Source organism: Leptosomus discolor, chromosome 21 (assembly GCF_034619465.1).
Source record: "Leptosomus discolor isolate bLepDis1 chromosome 21, bLepDis1.hap2, whole genome shotgun sequence".
Lineage (NCBI taxonomy): Eukaryota > Metazoa > Chordata > Aves > Leptosomiformes > Leptosomidae > Leptosomus > Leptosomus discolor.
This window is the reverse complement of record NC_141411.1, coordinates 5,953,653-5,970,716: the sequence shown is the minus strand read 5'-3', so window position 1 is coordinate 5,970,716 and position 17,064 is coordinate 5,953,653. Positions and strand designations below refer to the sequence as shown.

The window sequence follows — 17,064 nt, the reverse complement described above, 5'->3', positions numbered from 1 at the left end:
GCTTATGGGGGCCTGTCTCCCCCCGTGAGGGGTGGGGTTTGAGGTGGCCCCGGCATGGTTTGGGGCCTTGGTGCCCCCCCCCCAAAAGTGTCTTATGGGGGCCTGTCTCCCCCCGTGGGGGGGGGGGGTTGAGGTGGCCCCGGCATGGTTTGGGGCCTTGGTGCCCCCCCCCCAAAAGTGTCTTATGGGGGCCTGTCTCCCCCCGTGGGGGGGGGGGGGTTGAGGTGGCCCCGGCATGGTTTGGGGCCTTGGTGCCCCCCCCCCCAAAAGTGGCTGATGGGGGCCTGTCTCCCCCCGTGGGGGTGGGTTTTGAGGTGGCCCCAGCATGGTTGGGGGCCTTGGTGGCCCCCCCTAAAAGTAGCTTATGGGGGCCTGTCTCCCCCCGTGGGGGGGGTTGATGGCAGAGGTGGCTCCAGCATGGTTGGGGGGCATGGTGGCCCCCCAAAAGTGGCTGATGGGGGCCTGTCTGCCCCCATGGGGGGGAGGTTTGATGGCCCAGGTGGCCCCGGCATGGGTGGGGGGCTTGGTGGCCCCCCAAAAGTGGCTGATGGGGGCCTGTCTCCCCCCCCCCCGCCACGGGGAGGAGACCCCCCAAGGTTCTCTGCAGGCAGCAGCAAGGCATGGTGGGGTCATCGTGTGTCCCCTCCCCAGCCTTGGGGACACGGAGCTGCCACCAGCTGCTTGGGGCAGAGTGGGGAGGGGGTGGGTGGGAGACCCCGATTTTGCCCCCACCCACCCCCCAAAGTGTCCTAGGACACCCCCCCCGGGGTGTCCCCCATCATGGGCCCACTGGGTGGGTGGGAGGCGGGGGGTGGTGCTGGGGACCCCTGGACTGGCAGAGGTGTCCCCACACATGCACAGTGTGTCCCCCCCAGCACTGGGTGTCCCATGTGCCCCCCAACCCCGATGGCTTTTGGGGCCCCGGATCCCCCCCCCGGGACCCTTTGCTGTTTTTGTAGGACCTACAATAACACCTGGGCTGCAGCAGGCCTGGGGGCTCTGGTCTGGCTCCCAGTTTGCCCAGTGCCCCCAGTACGGCCCCCACCCCAGTGTCCCCACGGCCGAGGCACTGGAGGTGGGTCTGGGGGAGGTACGGGGAGCGCTGGGGGTACTGGGGGCTGGACTGGGAGGTCCCAGAGCACGACCTGGGACAGTACTGGGAGTCCCTGGCTGATACTGGAGATGGTGCAGGGATGGTACTGGGAGCTACTGGGGCACGCTGGGAGGCACTGGGACCCTGGGTCTGCAGGTGATGGGGCTGAGGGGGCACTGGGGGAGGGGCGGTGTCTGGCTAAGAGGGTACTGGGAGGACTGGGAGCTCTCCTGGGGGAGCAGGGTGGTACCCAGAGGGGTCCCGCGGCTCCGGGGGGCGGGCACTGGGGTACCGGGGGTGCGGGGCGGTACCCGGGAGGGTACCGGGACCCCCGGGCGATAGCGGGGGGGTTACGGGGGGCCATACGGGCAGTCCGGGGGTGGTACCGGGAGCCTGGGGGCGACCCCGGGGGCGATCCCGGGGCCCGGGGGCGATCCTGGGGGCGGTATGGGTGGTCTGGGGGCGACACCGAGGATCTGGGGGTGATACCGGAGGCGGTACCGGGGCCCCGGGGCGGTACCGGGGGCGGTGCGGGGGCGGTACCGGGGGCCCCCGGGGGCGGTATCGTAGGAAACACCGGGGCAGCCCCTCGGTGCGGGGCCGGGGGCCGGTGCCGGGAGCCCCGGGCGGTGCCGGGGGCGGTGCCGGGGCGGAGCCGATCGCGATCCCGGTGGCGGTGCCGGTGCCGGGGCGCGGGGGCGGCCGGAGCGGGGCAGCGGCGGAGCCCGGGGCATGGCGGGCCTGGGCGCCCCGGAGCCGGGCAGCGGCCCCGGCCCCGTCCCGGCCACCCGGGTGGAGCTGACGGTGTCCTGCAGGTACCGGGCACCGGGCGCGGCGGGAGCGGGGGGCAGCCGGCGCGGTAGGGCACTGGGAGACGCTGGGATGCACTGGGAGGCACTGGGATGCACCGGGGAGCGGGAGGCAGCCGGCGTTGTAGGGTACTGGGAGGCACTGGGAGGTACTGGGATGCACTGGGAGGCACTGGGATGCACCGGGCAGTGGGGGGCAGCCGGCGTTATAGGGTACTGGGAGGCACTGGGAGGCACTGGGATGCACCGGGGAGCGGGGGGCAGCCGGCGTTGTAGGGTAGTGGGAGGCACTGGGAGGCACTGGGATGCACCGGGGAGCGGGAGGCAGCCGGCGTTGTAGGGTACTGGGAGGCACTGGGAGGTACTGGGATGCACCGGGGAGCGGGGGGCAGCAGGCACTGTAGGGTCCTGGGAAACACTGGGAGGCACTGGGAGGCACTGGGATGCACCGGGGAGCGGGGGGCAGCCAGCGTTGTAGGGTAGTGGGAGGCACTGGGATGCACTGGGATGCACCGGGGAGCAAGGGGCAGCCGGCGTTGTAGGGTACTGGGATGCACTGGGAGGCACTGGGATGCACCGGGCAGTGGGGAGCAGTTGGCGTGGTAGGGTACTGGGAGACACTGGGATGCACTGGGAGGTGCTGGGATGCACCGGGCAGTGGTGGGCAGCCGGCATTGTAGGGTACTGGGAGGCACTGGGTTGCACTGGGGTGTGGGGGGGTGTGGGGGGGTGTGGGGGGGTGGGCAGCCGGCGTGGTAGAGCACCGGGAGGCACTGGGATGCACTGGGGAGCAGGCGACAGTCGGTGTGGTAGGGTACTGGGAAGCACTGGGATGCACCGGGCGGTGGGGGGCAGCCAGCGTTGTAGGGTACTGGGATGCATTGAGAGGCACTGGGAGGCACTGGGGAGTGGGGGAGCAGCTGGTGTTGCAGGATACTGGGAGAACAGGGAGCACTGAGAGGCACTGGGGAGTAGGAGGCTGTTAGTGGGTTTGGATACTGGGAGGCACTGGGGGAGCAGGAGGCACTTGGGGGTGTAGGGTACTGGGAGGCACTGGGAGAGCACAGGGGGCATTGGGTACTGGGGGCGTGGGGGGCACTGGGAGGTACTGGGAGAGCCAGGGATACTGCAGGTGCAGGGTCCTGGGGGGCACTGGGAGAGGGGGGGGCTGGTGGGGGGGGCACTGAGAACATGGGGGTACTCAGAGGCATGGGGCACTGGGAGAGCGGGGAGCACTGGGGGGGGAGGATGTGGGAGGCACTGGGGGGGGGTACTGGGAGGCACTGGGGACCTTGGGGTTTGGGGTGGGGGCTGTGGGGGTGCCAGGCTGTGTGTCCCCAAGAGGGGCTCCTGCCCCCCCCCCCCCCCGCAATGCCATCGGCCCCTGTGGATGCCAGCCGGGAGGGGGGGGGGGGGGGGCTCAGCTGGGGGGGGGGGGGGGTGACAGGGGTGCTGGGACCGAAACGGGGGGGCTGGCGGGGGCACAAAATGCCACCATCCCCCCCCCGGGGGGGACGACTGAACCTCCCCCCCTCCCCCGTCCCCCTCTGCACCCCCTCTCTGCAAACTGGGGGCGCGCTGGCTCGGGGTGCTGGGGTGTCCCTGGTCCCCCCCGCCCTGCTGGGTGCCCCCCCCCCCCCGGCCGCAGTGGGTGCCCCCCCCCCGCCCCCCCCCCCGGTGCTGCGGCCGCTCCGACCTATTTTCCTCCCGCGCCACCGGGGACCGGCCCGAGTCCCGCCGGCCGGACGGTGCCGCAGCGGCGGGGGCGGGGGGGGCGAAAGGGGGGGGGGGGGGCTGGGGTCCCCCCGACACACGGGGGTGCCCCCCGACACGGAGCTGCGCACGCCCTGACCCGCGGCGCGGGGCACACGCGGTCGTGCACGGCCTGACCCGCACGGCTGTGCGCAGCGGCGTGTAGCAGGGAGCACACGCGGCTGTTGTGCGCCCCGACACGCGGCTGTGCACCCCCCGACACACGGCTGTGCACCCCGACACACGACTGTGCACCCCGACATGTCTGTGCACCCCCCAACACACGGCTGTGCACACCCCGACACACGGCTGTGCACCCCGACACACGGCTGTGCACCCCCCGACACACGGAGCTGCGCACCCCGACACACGGCTGTGCACACCCCGACACATGGCTGTGCACCCCGACACATGGCTGTGCACACCCCGACACACGGCTGTGCACACCCCGACACATGACTGTGCACACGCTAACACACGGCTGTGCACCCCGACACACATCTGTGCACGCCTCAACACACGGCTGTGCACCCCGACACACGGATGTGCACCCCAACACACATCTGTGCACACACTAACACACGGCTCTGCATGCCTCAACACACGTCTGTGCATGCCCCGACACACGGCTGTGCCCACACTAACACACGGCTGTGCACCCCGACACACGGCTGTGCACACCCCAACACACAGCTGTGCACCCTGACACACGGCTGTGCACGCCCCGACACACGGCTGTGCACACCTAAACACACGGCTGTGCATGCCCCGACACACGGCTGTGCACACACTAACACACGGCTGTGCACCCCAACACACATCTGTGCACCCCGACACACGGCTGTACATGCCCTGACACATGGCTGTGCACGCCCTGACACACAGCTGTGCACCCCAACACACGGCTGTGCACACCCCGACACACGGCTGTGCACCCCAACGTGTAGCACGGAGCACACGCAGCCGTTGCACGCCCTGACGTGGGGCTGTGCACGCCCTGACACATGGCTGTGCACACCAACGTGCATCAAGGAGCACACACAGCCGTTGCACACCCTGACACACGGCTGTGCACACCCTGACACACGGCTGTGCACACCCTGACATGTGGCTGCGCACACCAGTGTGTATCATGGAGCACACACAGCCATTGCACACGCCAACACACAGCTGTGCACACCCTGACACACGGCTGTGCACCCCAACACGCAGCTGCGCACACCCCAACACGTGGCTGTGCACACCGGCGTGTATCATGGAGCACACACAGCTGTTGCACACCCCGACACACGGCTGTGCACACCCCGACACGTGGCTGTGCACACCAGCGTGTATCATGGAGCACACACAGCCGTTGCACACCCTGACACACGGCTGTGCACACCCTGACACGTGGCTGTGCACACAAACACGTCTCGTGGAGCACGCACAGCTGTGCACACCTTGACACGTGGCTGTGCACCCCGACACTGGCCGTGCACACCGCAGCACAGAGCACACGCAGCTGTTGCACGCCCTGACGTGTGTCTGTGCACACCCTGGCACGCGGCTGTGCACCCTGACACACATCTGCACACCCTGACACAGAGCCGTGCACACCGGCGGGTACCACGGAGCACCCACAGCCGTGCACACCCCGGCACCGGCTGTGCACACCGCAGCACGCAGCACACGCAGCCGTGCACAGCCCACCCCGTGCCTGTGCGCACCGACACACCACGCCCCGACACCCAGCCGTGCACGCGCGCTCACACCCGGCTCACACCCGTTCTCACCCTCCCGCCGTCTCCCCGCAGGCAGCTCCTGGACAAGGACACCTTCTCCAAGTCGGACCCTCGTGAGTGGGGCTGGGGGGTGGCTGGGGGGGGTTCAGGGGAGTCTGGGGGGGGTGTGGGGGGAGATCAGGGGGGTCCGGGGGGGGTTTGGGGGCGTCCGTGTCCCTCCTGACCCGCTGCCCCCCCCCCCCCCCCCCGCAGTCTGCGTGCTCTACACCCAGCGCCCCGGCAGCCGGCAGTGGCGGGAGGTGAGTGCCGGGACGGACGGGCGGTCAGCGCGGCCAATCAGCATGTTGGGGTGCCGGGCAGCCAGCCAATCAGCATGTTGGGGTGCTGGGTGGCCAGCCAATCAGCATGTCAAGGTGCTGGCCAATCGGCGTGTTGGGGTGATGGGTAGCTGGCCAATCATCAGCATGTTGAGGTGATGGCCAATCAGCATGGGGGCATGCCAACCGGCTGGCCAATCAGCCTGTTGGGGTGCTGGCCAGCCAGCCAATCAGCATGTCAGATGCTGGCCTATCAGCATGTTGGGGTGCCAGCCCGCTGGTCAATTGGCGTATTGGGGTGATGGCCAACTGGCCAATCAGCATGTTAGATGTTGGCCAACCATCACGTTGGGGTGCTGGCCAATCAGCATGTTGGGGTGCTGGCCAGTCAGCCAATCAGCATGTCAAGGTGTTGGCCAATCAGCTTGCTGGGGTGCAGCCAGCCAGCCAATCAGCACGCTGGGGAGCTGGGAAGCGTGTTGGGGTGCCAGGCAGCCGGCCAATCAGCCGTCAGCGTGCAGCCAGCTGGCCAATGAGTGCTCTGCCGGCCCCAGCAGGTGCTGGCTGTCCCCAGGGAGGGGACACTTGGGGACACCCCTCGGGGTGCCCCGGCCCCCCCCCGCTCCCTCCCGCCCCCCGCCCTGCCGCCGGGCGCCCTGTAATTAACGGCGGCTTTAATTGAGGGGCTTCGGGCCTTAATGAGCGGGCGGGGGCTGGGCAGGACGTGGTGCCAGCCCCGCGCCGGATGACAAAGGGGCACCTGGTCCCGCCGTGCCTGGCCCACGCGTCCCCTCGTGTCCCACATGTCCCCCGCTGTCCCTGTCCCCCGCTCCAACCCCCCCTCCGGTCTTCTTCCCCTGTGTCCCCCTGTCCTTGTGTCCCCATATCCCTGTATCTCTGTGGCCCCACATCCCTGTGTCCCTACATTCCTGTGTCCCCATGTCCCTATGTCCCTATGTCTCCATATCCCTGTGTCCCCATGTCCCTGTGTCCCCATGTTCCCATGTCACCCCTGTGTCCCCATGTCCCTATGTCTCCATATCCCCGTGTCCCATGTCCCTGTGTCCCCATGTCCCTGTATCCCCATGTCCCCGTGTCCCCACATTCCCATGTCACCCCCGTGTCCCCATGTCCCCCAGTTCGGCCGGACCGAGGTCATCGACAACACCCTGAACCCCGACTTTCTGCGCAAGTTCGTCCTCGACTACTTCTTCGAGGAGAAGCAGAACCTCCGCTTCGACCTGTGAGTGTCCCCGCTGTCCCCTATCCTGTCCCCCCCCCCCCCCATGTCACCCCCCCCGGCCACCACGGTCCCCAGCGCCCCGACACAGCCCCCCATCACCCCGCGGCAGGGCTGGCTGCGGTGGCTCAGCCTGTGCCAGGCGGGTGCTGGCGTCTGTCCCTGTCCCGGGCGTGTCCTTGTCACTCCCCTGTCTCCCTCCCTGTTGTTGTCCCCATTCCTGTGCCATCCCCATCCCTGTCCCCAAGGCCACCCTGTCCCCACTCCTGTCCCCGCTGCCTCGGCCACGGGTCCCCCGCTCTGTCCCCAGGTACGATGTGGACTCCAAGAGCCCCGACCTCTCCAAGCACGTAAGTTTGGGGCCAGCACCGCTCCCCCCACCCCCCCCATGGCCCCCACCGTGGCGGGGCTGGGGACGGTGACAGATCCCAATGACACGGTGGCTTCGGCAGGACTTCCTTGGCCAGGCCTTCTGCACCCTGGGCGAGATCGTGGGCTCGGCCGGCAGCCGCCTGGAGAAGCCCCTGACGTGAGCCCCCCCCCCCCCCCCCCCCAGTTTTCCCCAGTTTCCTCCGGGGGACCTTGCGCTGCGCTGGCTGCCCGGTGTCCCCATGTGTCCCCCTCCGCGGCGCTGGCGGGGCGCCCGGGTCCTTATCCGGGTGGCCGGGATGGAGACCAGACCCCGGTGCCGACAGCTCCGGCTCCGGGCTGCCCCAGGCTCCCCGTGTCCCCCACCCAGCCCCTGCCTCAGTTTCCCCCATGGGGGGGGGGGGGGGCAGTTTATTTGGGGGGGGGGGAGGGGGGGGTGTCCGCTCCGTCACCCCTCGCTGTGTGTCCCAGCAGGATGGGGACGGTCACCACGCACGCCCGGGGCAGGAGACCCGCTCCGGCTGTCTCCAATGGGTGAGTTTTGGGGTGCCCAGCCCTGGGGACACACCCACCTCCCCCTTCTCGTGTCACCATGTCCCCCTGCCCTGGCTCACGTCCCCTCCTGGCAGTGGCATCCCCGGGAAGAAGTGCGGCACCATCATCCTCCTCGCCGAAGAGCTGGGCAACTGCCGGGTGAGCCACGGTGCCGGGGGGGGTGGGGACACAGGTTGGGGACACCCCAGTGCCATGGGGGTGGGGGGGGCGGGGGGGGCTGAGACACCCCCACACCCCCGCGACTACACCCCTTGGGCCTTCCTTGCTGTGGGGTGAGGAAGATGAGGGTCAGGGCTGACGTGTCCCCATGGGTCCTGGGTCCCTCAGCCCGCACCGAGGGGCACCCGCCCAGGATCCTGCACCCCCCAGGGTTGGGGGGGGTGGGGTGTGCAGGGCTGGTGACACCCCGTGATGTCCCCACCGCAGGACGTGGCCACGCTGCAGTTCTGCGCCAACAAGCTGGACAAGAAGGATTTCTTCGGCAAGTCCGACCCCTTCATGGTCTTCTACCGCAGCAACGAGGACGGGACGTGAGTGACACCCCCTTCCCCCCAAAAAAAACCGCAGTGACCCCCCACCCCCATGACAGTGCGGGGGGACACAGCTCCAACCATGGGACCTCTGATGTCCCCACGGCGCTGGGCTGGCTTTGGGGGGGGCGGGGTGTGTCTCCAAATGTCCCCTTTGGGGCGATGAGGCTGGGGGTTGCCATCAGGGGGGGGTGACCCCGCTTGTGTCCCCTCCTTGTGTCATGTGTGTGTCCCCCCCCCAGCTTCACCATCTGCCACAAGACGGAGGTGGTGAGGAACACGCTGAACCCGGTCTGGCAGGCCTTCGCCATCCCGGTGCGCGCCCTCTGCAACGGCGACTACGACCGGTGAGCGCCGGGTCCTCCGGGGGGGGGGTGTGGGACAGGCGAGGGCGGCCGCTCTGCACCCTCTTCCCACCGTCTCTGTGGTACCTTGTGATTCCCAAACCCTCCGGCGTCCCGCGCCCACGCTGCGCGCCTGGGTTGATCCATCGGGGCGATGGGGTTCAGCGCCGCCGCAGAGTCACCCCCGCGGGGTGTCGTGTGTGTGTCCCCCCCCCCAAAACCGGTGCCACCGGCTGCGTGTCCCGGCAAGCAAAGCTCGGCGGTGGCTCGGCGTCGTGCCGCCGGCTTGGCCCCGTGTCGGATGTTGCTGTAGCAACGGCGGATAAAAATATCCCACCGAAAACGCCTGAGGAGGAGGAGGAGGAGGAGGAGGAAGGCGGAAAAGGCCCACGGAGGCGTCAAAACAAACCCACGGGGGAGCAGGCGCCGGGGGGCGGCCCCGGGGACCCATCGCAGCCCCTGGGGGGGTGTGGGGGGTGTGTCTGGGGTTTTGGGGGTGCCGGGAGGTGGCTCTGACCGGCGTCCCCCCCTCGCCTTGCAGAGCCATCAAGGTGGAGGTGTACGACTGGGACCGCGATGGCAGGTGAGCTGGGGGGTGGCCCCGGGGAGACCCCCCCCCCCGCCCCATCCTGGCCCTGCACCCCAGCTGGTGGTGACACCCACCCACCCCCACCCCCCCCCTCCTTCACCCCACAGCCACGACTTCATCGGGGAGTTCACCACCAGCTACCGGGAGCTGGCGCGGGGACAGAGCCAGTTCAACATCTACGAGGTAAGGACGGAGAGCGGTGACGGGGACCCGCGGGGGCGGGGAGGGGGGGGGGCAGTCCAGCTGCACCCGTGGGTGTTACAGTCCCTTGGGTGCCCGTGCTGTGCCCTGGGGTGTCATGGTCCCATGCTGTACCCCTGAGTGTCACCCCCGTGCTGCACCCCTGGTGTTAAGGTCCCCAGGGTCCCCATGCTGCACCCTGGGGCGTCACGGTCCCATGCTGCACCCCTGGGTGTTACAGTCCCCAGGGTCCCCTTGCTGCACCCCTGGGTGTTATGGTCCCCAGGGTCCCCATGCTGCACCCTGGGGCGTCACGGTCCCATGCTGCACCCATGGGTGTTACAAATCGCAGGGTCCCCGCGCTGCACCCCTGGTGTTAAGGTCCCCAGGGTCCTCCATGCTGCACCCGTGGGTGTTATGGTCCCATGCTGTCGCCTGGGTGTCATCCTCATGCTGCATCCTTGGGTGTCCTGGTCCCATGCTGTACGCCTGGGTGTCACAGTCCCCAGGGTCCCCGTGCTGCACCCCTGGGTGTCCTGGTCCCTGTGCTGCACCCCTAGGCTTTATGGTCCCAGGGTCCCCATGCTGCACCTCTGGGTGTCATGGTCCCATACTGTATGCCTGGGTGTCATCCTCATGCTGCACCCCTGGGCTTTATGGTCCCCAGGGTCCCCATGCTGCACCCCTGGGTGTCCTGGTCCCCGTGCTGCACCTCTGGGCTTTATGGTCCCCAGGGTCCCCATGCTGCACCCCTGGGTGTTACGGTCCCCAGGGCCCCCATGCTGCACCCGTGGATGTCCTGGTCCGTGTGCTGCACCCCTGGGCTTTATGGTCCCCAGGGTCCCCATGCTGCACCCTGGGGTGTTACAGTCCCCGTCCCCAGGGTGCCTGGGCTGCACCCCTAAGTGCCACAGCCCCCTGCGCTGCACCCCAGGGGGTTACAGTCCCCAAGGTGCCCCCCTGCACCCTGGGGTGCCCATGGGGAGTAGCTCCCCCCCTCCCCAGGTGGTGAACCCCAGGAAGAAGATGAAGAAGAAGAAGTACCTGAACTCGGGGACGGTGAGGACGGGGGCGAGGGGGGGAGGGGCGTGGGGAGGGGAGCTGGGGGGGTGCAGCCACTGTCCCCCGCTCAGCCCCTCGTCCCTGGCAGGTGACGCTGCTGTCCTTCGCCGTGGAGTCCGACCACACCTTCCTGGACTACATCAGGGGCGGGTGAGCGAGGATGGGGTGGGGGGGGACACGAGCCTCAGTTTCCCCATCTGTACCTGGTGGGGTCCTGGGCAGGGTGTCCCCAGCACCCACAGCCGCTCCCTTAGGTGCAACTTCAGCGCGGGGAGATTTGGGGGGTGCTGTAAATTGGGGGGGGGCAGTGTGGAGGCATCCAGTCCTTGGGTGCCCACCCGGCCCGAGGAGAGGGGGACTGCCCCCACCCCCCCCCCCCCCCCGCACCCCTGGGTCGCATCCTGCCTCGCCCACCTCAGGTGCCTTAAAGCCTCTTTTCACACCCCCCCCCCCCCCACGCAGGACCCAAATCAACTTCACGGTGGCCATCGACTTCACTGCCTCCAACGGTGAGCTGTGGCCCGCCCCGGCGTGGTTTAACGAGGTGAAGGGGCTCGTTAAACCGCTGATGGGGGGGGAGGGGGGAGGGGGGGGACTGGATCCAGCCCGTCTGAGCATCCCCCCCACCGCAGGGAACCCCTCGCAGTCCACCTCGCTGCACTACCTGAGCCCCTACCAGCTCAACGCCTACACCATGGCCCTCAAGGCGGTGGGCGAGATCATCCAGGACTACGACAGCGACAAGATGTTCCCCGCCCTCGGCTTCGGCGCCAAGATCCCGCCGGACGGACGCGTCTCCCACGAATTCCCTCTGGTGAGGGTCTGTCCCGAGGCGGGGAGAGCTGTTGGGGTACCCAGAGCAAGCTGGGAGGGGGGGGGGGGTGCGATGGGTGACCAAGGACACGGTGTGTGTCCCCCTGGGGGGGTGACGGGCAGCTCCCACCTCCTCCGCACCAGGGGCCCGGGAAGGAAAAAGCCATTTTGGCACCGAGGTGGCTCTTTGGTGGCACCTTTGCCCCCGCAAGCGCCGTGCCCGAGGCCCCCCCGCTTTGCTCAGCCCAGCACTCGCCCGAGCTGGGAGCTTTATTCTTCCTCCTCCTCCTCCTCCCTCCCACCTCCCCCCCTGCAGCGGCTCAGCCCCATCTCAGCCCCCCCCCGATACCCAGGGCAGCAGGAGGGTCAGGGATGCAGGAGCCAAGCGGGGATGCTGGGGGGAGGCGGGGGGGGGGGGCTGCCCGCCCCATAGCTGGGGGTTCGAGGGGGTGGGGAACGCGGGGGCGTCGTCCTTATCGCCGCCGTCGTGCAGAACGGGGACGCGGCCAACCCGGCGTGCAGCGGCATCGAGGGCGTGCTGGAGGCGTACCACCGCAGCCTGCGCAGCGTCCAGCTCTACGGGCCCACCAACTTCGCCCCCGTGGTCAACCACGTCGCCCGGTAAGAGGCGGGGGGGGGTGGGGGGGTGGGGGGTGTGTGTCCCAGCACCCCCTGCTCCCTCCCTCCGGGGCTCTGTGCCCACACAGGGTGTCCCCCCAGCTCGGCGGCGGAGGTGCTGGACGGGTCCCAGTACTTCGTGCTGCTCATCATCACCGACGGCGTCATCTCGGACATGGCGCAGACCAAGGAGGCCATCGTCAACGTGAGTCCCGCGGGGCAGTGGGTGCTCGGAGCCACCCGGGGTGCCCCAGCCAGCTGGGTGCCCGGGGGGCTGGTAACCGGCTGGGGACCCCCCAGATGTCAGGGTGCCCCAACCAGCTGGGGCTTGGGGTGCCCCTGATGGGGTGCAGTAACTGGTTGGGGACACCCCAGATATCAGGGTACCCCAACCAGCCGGGGCCTGGGGTGCCCTTGATGGGGTGCAGTAACTGGCTGGGGACCCCCCAGATGTCAGGGTGCCCTGACTAGCTGGGGCTTGGAGTGCCCTTAATTGGGTGCAGTAACTGGCTGGGGACCCCCCAGATGTCAGGGTGCCCTGACCAGCCGGGGCTTGGGGTGCCCCTGATGGGGTGCAGTAACTGGCTGGGGACCCCCCAGATGTCAGGGTGCCCCGACCAGCCGGGGCTTGGGGTGCCCCTGATGGGGTGCAGTAACTGGCTGGGGACCCCCCAGATGTCAGGGTGCCCTGACCAGCCGGGGCTTGGAGTGCCCTTAATTGGGTGCAGTAACTGGCTGGGGACCCCCCAGATGTCAGGGTGCCCCAACCAGCCGGGGCCTGGGGTGCCCTTGATGGGGTGCAGTAACTGGCTGGGGACCCCCCAGATGTCAGGGTGCCCCGACCAGCCGGGGCTTGGGGTGCCCCTGATGGGGTGCAGTAACTGGCTGGGGGCCCCCCAGATGTCAGGGTGCACCAACCACCCAAGCACATGGGGTGCCCCAAGATATTGGGGTGCAATAATCTACCAGGGACACGGGGTGCCCCCAACTGGGGTGCAACACCCAGCCAGATGCACAGGGTGCCTCAAGCTGTTGGGGTGCCCAGAGCAAGCTGGGGGGGGGTGGGGGTGCGATGGGTGACCAAGGACACGGTGTGTGTCCCCCTGGGGGGGTGACGGGCAGCTCCCACCTCCTCCGCACCAGGGGCCCGGGAAGGAAAAAGCCATTTTGGCACCGAGGTGGCTCTTTGGTGGCACCTTTGCCCCCGCAAGCGCCGTGTCCGAGCCCCCCCGCTTTGCTCAGCCCAGCACCCGCCCGAGCTGGGAGCTTTATTCTTCCTCCTCCTCCTCCTCCCTCCCAACCCCCCCCCCCTTGCAGCAGCTCAGCCCCCCAATACCCGGGGCAGCAGGAGGGTCAGGGATGCAGGTGCCAAGCGGGGATACTGGGGGGAGGGGCTGCCAGCCCCATAGCTGGGGGTTCGAGGGGCCGGTGGTGCCCCCCGCTGTGGGGCAGCCCCAGGGGTCAGCTCCCCTGACAGCTCTGGTCGTGGGGGGTTGCTGCTTTACTCCACAGCCGGGCTCCGGGTGCCCTGTGGGGGTGGTGTCGGAGGCCGGTGCTGCTCTGGGTGCTGAGCCGAGGGCTCCCTGAACTGGTGGTGCTGGTCTGTGGGGCTGAGCGGGGCGGGGGGCTCGGGGTGCTGCTGAGCATGGGATGCCCATCACGGCCCTGGGTGCAGGGCACCCACCATGACCCCAGGGGAAGGATGCCCATCGTGACCCTGAGGACATGGTGTCCATCATGGCCTTGAGCATGGGATGGTCACCATGGCCCTGGGTGCAGGATGCCCGTCACAACCCTGGGTACAGGATGACCATCGTGGCCCTGGGTATGGGACACCCACCATGACCCGGAGGGAAGGATCCCCATCATGGTCCTGGGCCCAGGGTGCCCATCACAACCCTGAGGATGGGATGCCCGACACAACCCTGGGCACAGAGTGCCCGTCGTGGCTCTGGGTGCAGGATTGAAACCCCAAGGACATGGTGCCCATCATGGCCTTGAGCAAGGGATGGTCACCATGGCCCTGGGTGCGGGATGTCCATCACAGCCCCGGGTACGGGATGGTCATCACGGCCTGGGGTATGGGATGCCCATCATGGATCTGGGCACAGGATGCCCATCGAGGCCCCAAGGTGCCCATCACGGCCCTGGACAGGGGATGCCCATCATGGCCCCGCGTATGGGACACCCACCATGACCCCAGGGGAAGGATGCCCATCGTGACCCTGAGGACATGGTGTCCATCATGGCCTTGAGCAAGGGATGGTCACCATGGCCCTGGGTGCGGGATGCCCGTCACAGCCCCGGGTACGGGATGTTCATCATGGCCCTGGGTGCAGGATGCCCATCAAAGCCCCAAGGTGCCCATCAAGGCCCTGAACATGGGATGCCCGTCACAGCCCTGGGTATGGGACACCCACCATGACCCCAGGGGAAGGATGCCCATGATGGTCCTGAGCAAGGGATGCCCATCAAGGCCCCAAGGTGCCCATCACAGCCCTGAACAGGGGATGCCCATCATGGCCCCGCATATGGGACACCCACCATGACCCCAGGGGAAGGATGCCCATGATGGTCCTGGGCCCAGGATGCCCATCACAACCCCAAGGACGAGCTGCCCCAACACAACCCCAGGCACAAGACGCCCCCCAGGACGCCCATCCCCACGCCCAGCACGGGGCGCCCATCCCGGCCCCGGGCACCCACCGTGGCCCGAAGGGAGGGCAGCAGCGACGCCGCAGCCGTGCCGGGGTCCCCGGGGGGCATCACGCGCAGCTCCCCACCCCGGGCAAAGGTGCTGCACCCCAGGACCTGGTGGGTGCTGCACCCCGGGCCCCAGTGGGTGCTGGGGGAGGGGGTTGTGGGGGTGAAAGGGGCTGGGGAGGGGCTTCGTTCAGTGGCAGCACCATTAAATTTAGTGCTTTTTTTGTGTGTGTGTGCCCCCCCCCGGGTGCTGCAGGCGGCCAAGCTCCCCATGTCCATCATCATCGTCGGCGTGGGCCAGGCTGAGTTCGACGGTGAGGCTGGGGAGGTGGGAGTTGAGTTTGTTGGGGCTCAGCAAGCCGGGGCGGGGGGGTTATGAGCAGAGGGCTGAATGACACCCCCCCACCCCACCCTCCCCCGGCTGTATTTGGGGGGGGGGGGAACACGGGCAGCCCCCCCCCCCCCCCTCCTCCCCAGCAGCCGGCTGCTCTGGCACCAGGCAGGCAGCGAAGGCAAATTAAAGCTCCCCCGGTAATTAGCAGTGATGAATCAGCCCCGCTCCCCTGCCTGCGCCTCCTGCCTGCGGCTGCCAGGGCTCGGGGGCTGCTGGGGGGGAGGGAGGGGGTTTAAAGGGGTCCCACCCTGGGGGGGGGGAACACACTTGGGTGCTGCTGACCCCCCCCTCCTCCCCCCCCCCCCCCCCCCCCAGCCATGGTGGAGCTGGACGGTGACGACATCCGCATCTCCTCCCGTGGCAAGGTGGCCGAGCGGGACATCGTGCAGGTACCAACCCCCCCCCCCCAGGTGACACAGGAATTGGGGACCCCCCCCCCACACCCCACCTCACACGGGCCCCCCTCCCATCACCAGCCCAGCACGGCCGGGGGGGGGGGGGGGGCGGGGTGCCCCGGGCACCCCAAATCAGCCCCATCGCTCCTGGGGTCCGCTGACTGGTTCCAGCATGGAGGGATGATGAGATGAACTGGGACATTGCCGGGGGGGGGAGGGCGTCAGGATGTGGAGAGGGGGGCACAAGGAGGTACTGGGACATTGGGGGGGGGCACTGGGACATGGGGGGGCACTGGGAGATGGTGGACGCCGTGTACTGGGACATGAGCGTGCACTGGGGCATGGAGGAGGGGTTGCACTGGGATGGGGGGGGCATCAGGACATGGGGGCGGCACTGGGACACAAGGGTGTACTGGGACATGGAAGGGGTGCACTGGGACATGGGGGCTGTTCGCTGGGAAATGGGGTGCACTGGGACATCCGAGGAGGGCACTGGGACATGGAGGGGGTGTGCTGGGATACAGGGGGGATGCACTGGGGCACGGTGGCGGGGTTGCACCTGGAAAAAAGGGGTGCACTGGGGCTTGGGCTGTACCTGGATGTGGGGGTGCACTGGGATAGGGGGGGGTGTACTGGGATATGGGGGGCTGCACTGGGATGTGGGGACACGCCGAGGATGGGGAGGGAGGCACCGGGATGTGGGGCTACAGTGGGACACACTGGGCCATACTGGGCATGGGAAACCAAGCCCTTGGGGCTACCCAAATTCCTCTCTGTGTGTGTCCACCCCCCAACTGCTGTCGTGTCCCCCCAGTTCGTCCCCTTCCGTGACTACGTGGAGGGGGGGGGCAGCCCGGTGCTGAGCATGGCCCGCCTGGCCAAGGACGTCCTGGCCGAGATCCCCGACCAGTTCATCTCCTACATGAAGGCGAGGGGCATCAAACCCCAGCCGGCCCCCCCCCAGCCCCGACCCCCCCGGCCCCCCAGTGCCCCCCCAGCCCTGACTGCACCCGGCTGGCACCTCCACGTCCCCGTGTCGTGTGTGTGCGTGTCCCCAAATCCTGGGTCTTGGAGGGTTTTTCTGAGCCCCCCCCCCCCCCCCCTTTTCCAAGGGTTAAAAGGCAGCAGGACGCTGGGGGGAGGGGGGGGGGGTGTAAACCCCCCACCCCAACCCCCATAAATCATCTTTTCTGGGGTTCCCGGGGGGGGGGGTTGGAGGATGAAGGCGCCTTTGCTAGCTGTGGTGGACACCCCCCTCCCCAAAATGTCCAACCGGGACTATCGTGGCTTGGCCCCATCCTGGCCCAGTGCTGAGAGCTGTATCCTGCCCCCCCCCCCCCCCCCCAAAAAAAAAGGGGGCAGGGGATCTCCAGCCTCCCCCATTGAGCACAGAGCCAGGGTGGGCAGGAGCAGCCCCCAGGTCCCCCCTCCGGTGGCCTCGGTGACATTCAGAGCATCCCCGCTCCCCCAGGGGCACGCATGCCCCCCCCCCAGCCCCATAGACACCCCCCCAGCAGCCGCGGGGGGGGGGGGGGGGGGGGGGGGGGGTCCCCCAGGTCCTTTTGTGTGTGTGTGTG

The 17,064-nt window shown here is 68.6% G+C and overlaps 1 protein-coding gene across 1 annotated transcript; it reads left to right on the top strand.

Annotated features, from left to right (window-relative positions):
* The first annotated feature begins 1,825 nt into the window (after nt 1-1,825).
* On the top strand, nt 1,826-16,989 carry CPNE5 (copine 5). Its single transcript, XM_086476519.1, has 22 exons — nt 1,826-1,908; nt 5,451-5,491; nt 5,631-5,677; nt 6,835-6,938; nt 7,246-7,285; nt 7,388-7,464; nt 7,779-7,838; nt 7,934-7,997; nt 8,286-8,389; nt 8,632-8,736; nt 9,275-9,316; nt 9,430-9,505; nt 10,508-10,561; nt 10,653-10,714; nt 11,027-11,073; nt 11,197-11,378; nt 11,871-11,998; nt 12,098-12,200; nt 14,955-15,012; nt 15,408-15,481; nt 16,302-16,473; nt 16,982-16,989. Exons 1-22 carry the CDS (start codon nt 1,826-1,828, stop codon nt 16,987-16,989), a joined length of 1,731 nt encoding a protein of 576 aa, XP_086332645.1.
* The last annotated feature ends 75 nt before the right edge of the window (nt 16,990-17,064 follow it).

Excerpts from the sequence above, each read along its gene's own strand:
- CPNE5 (XM_086476519.1), top strand. The coding sequence starts at position 1,826 with ATGGCGGGCCTGGGCGCCCCGGAGCCGGGCAGCGGCCCCGGCCCCGTC. Across the intron at positions 1,909-5,450 it reads GAGCTGACGGTGTCCTGCAG|GCAGCTCCTGGACAAGGACA; the intron begins GTACCGGGCACC and ends GTCTCCCCGCAG. Across the intron at positions 7,839-7,933 it reads GCTCCGGCTGTCTCCAATGG|TGGCATCCCCGGGAAGAAGT; the intron begins GTGAGTTTTGGG and ends CCCTCCTGGCAG.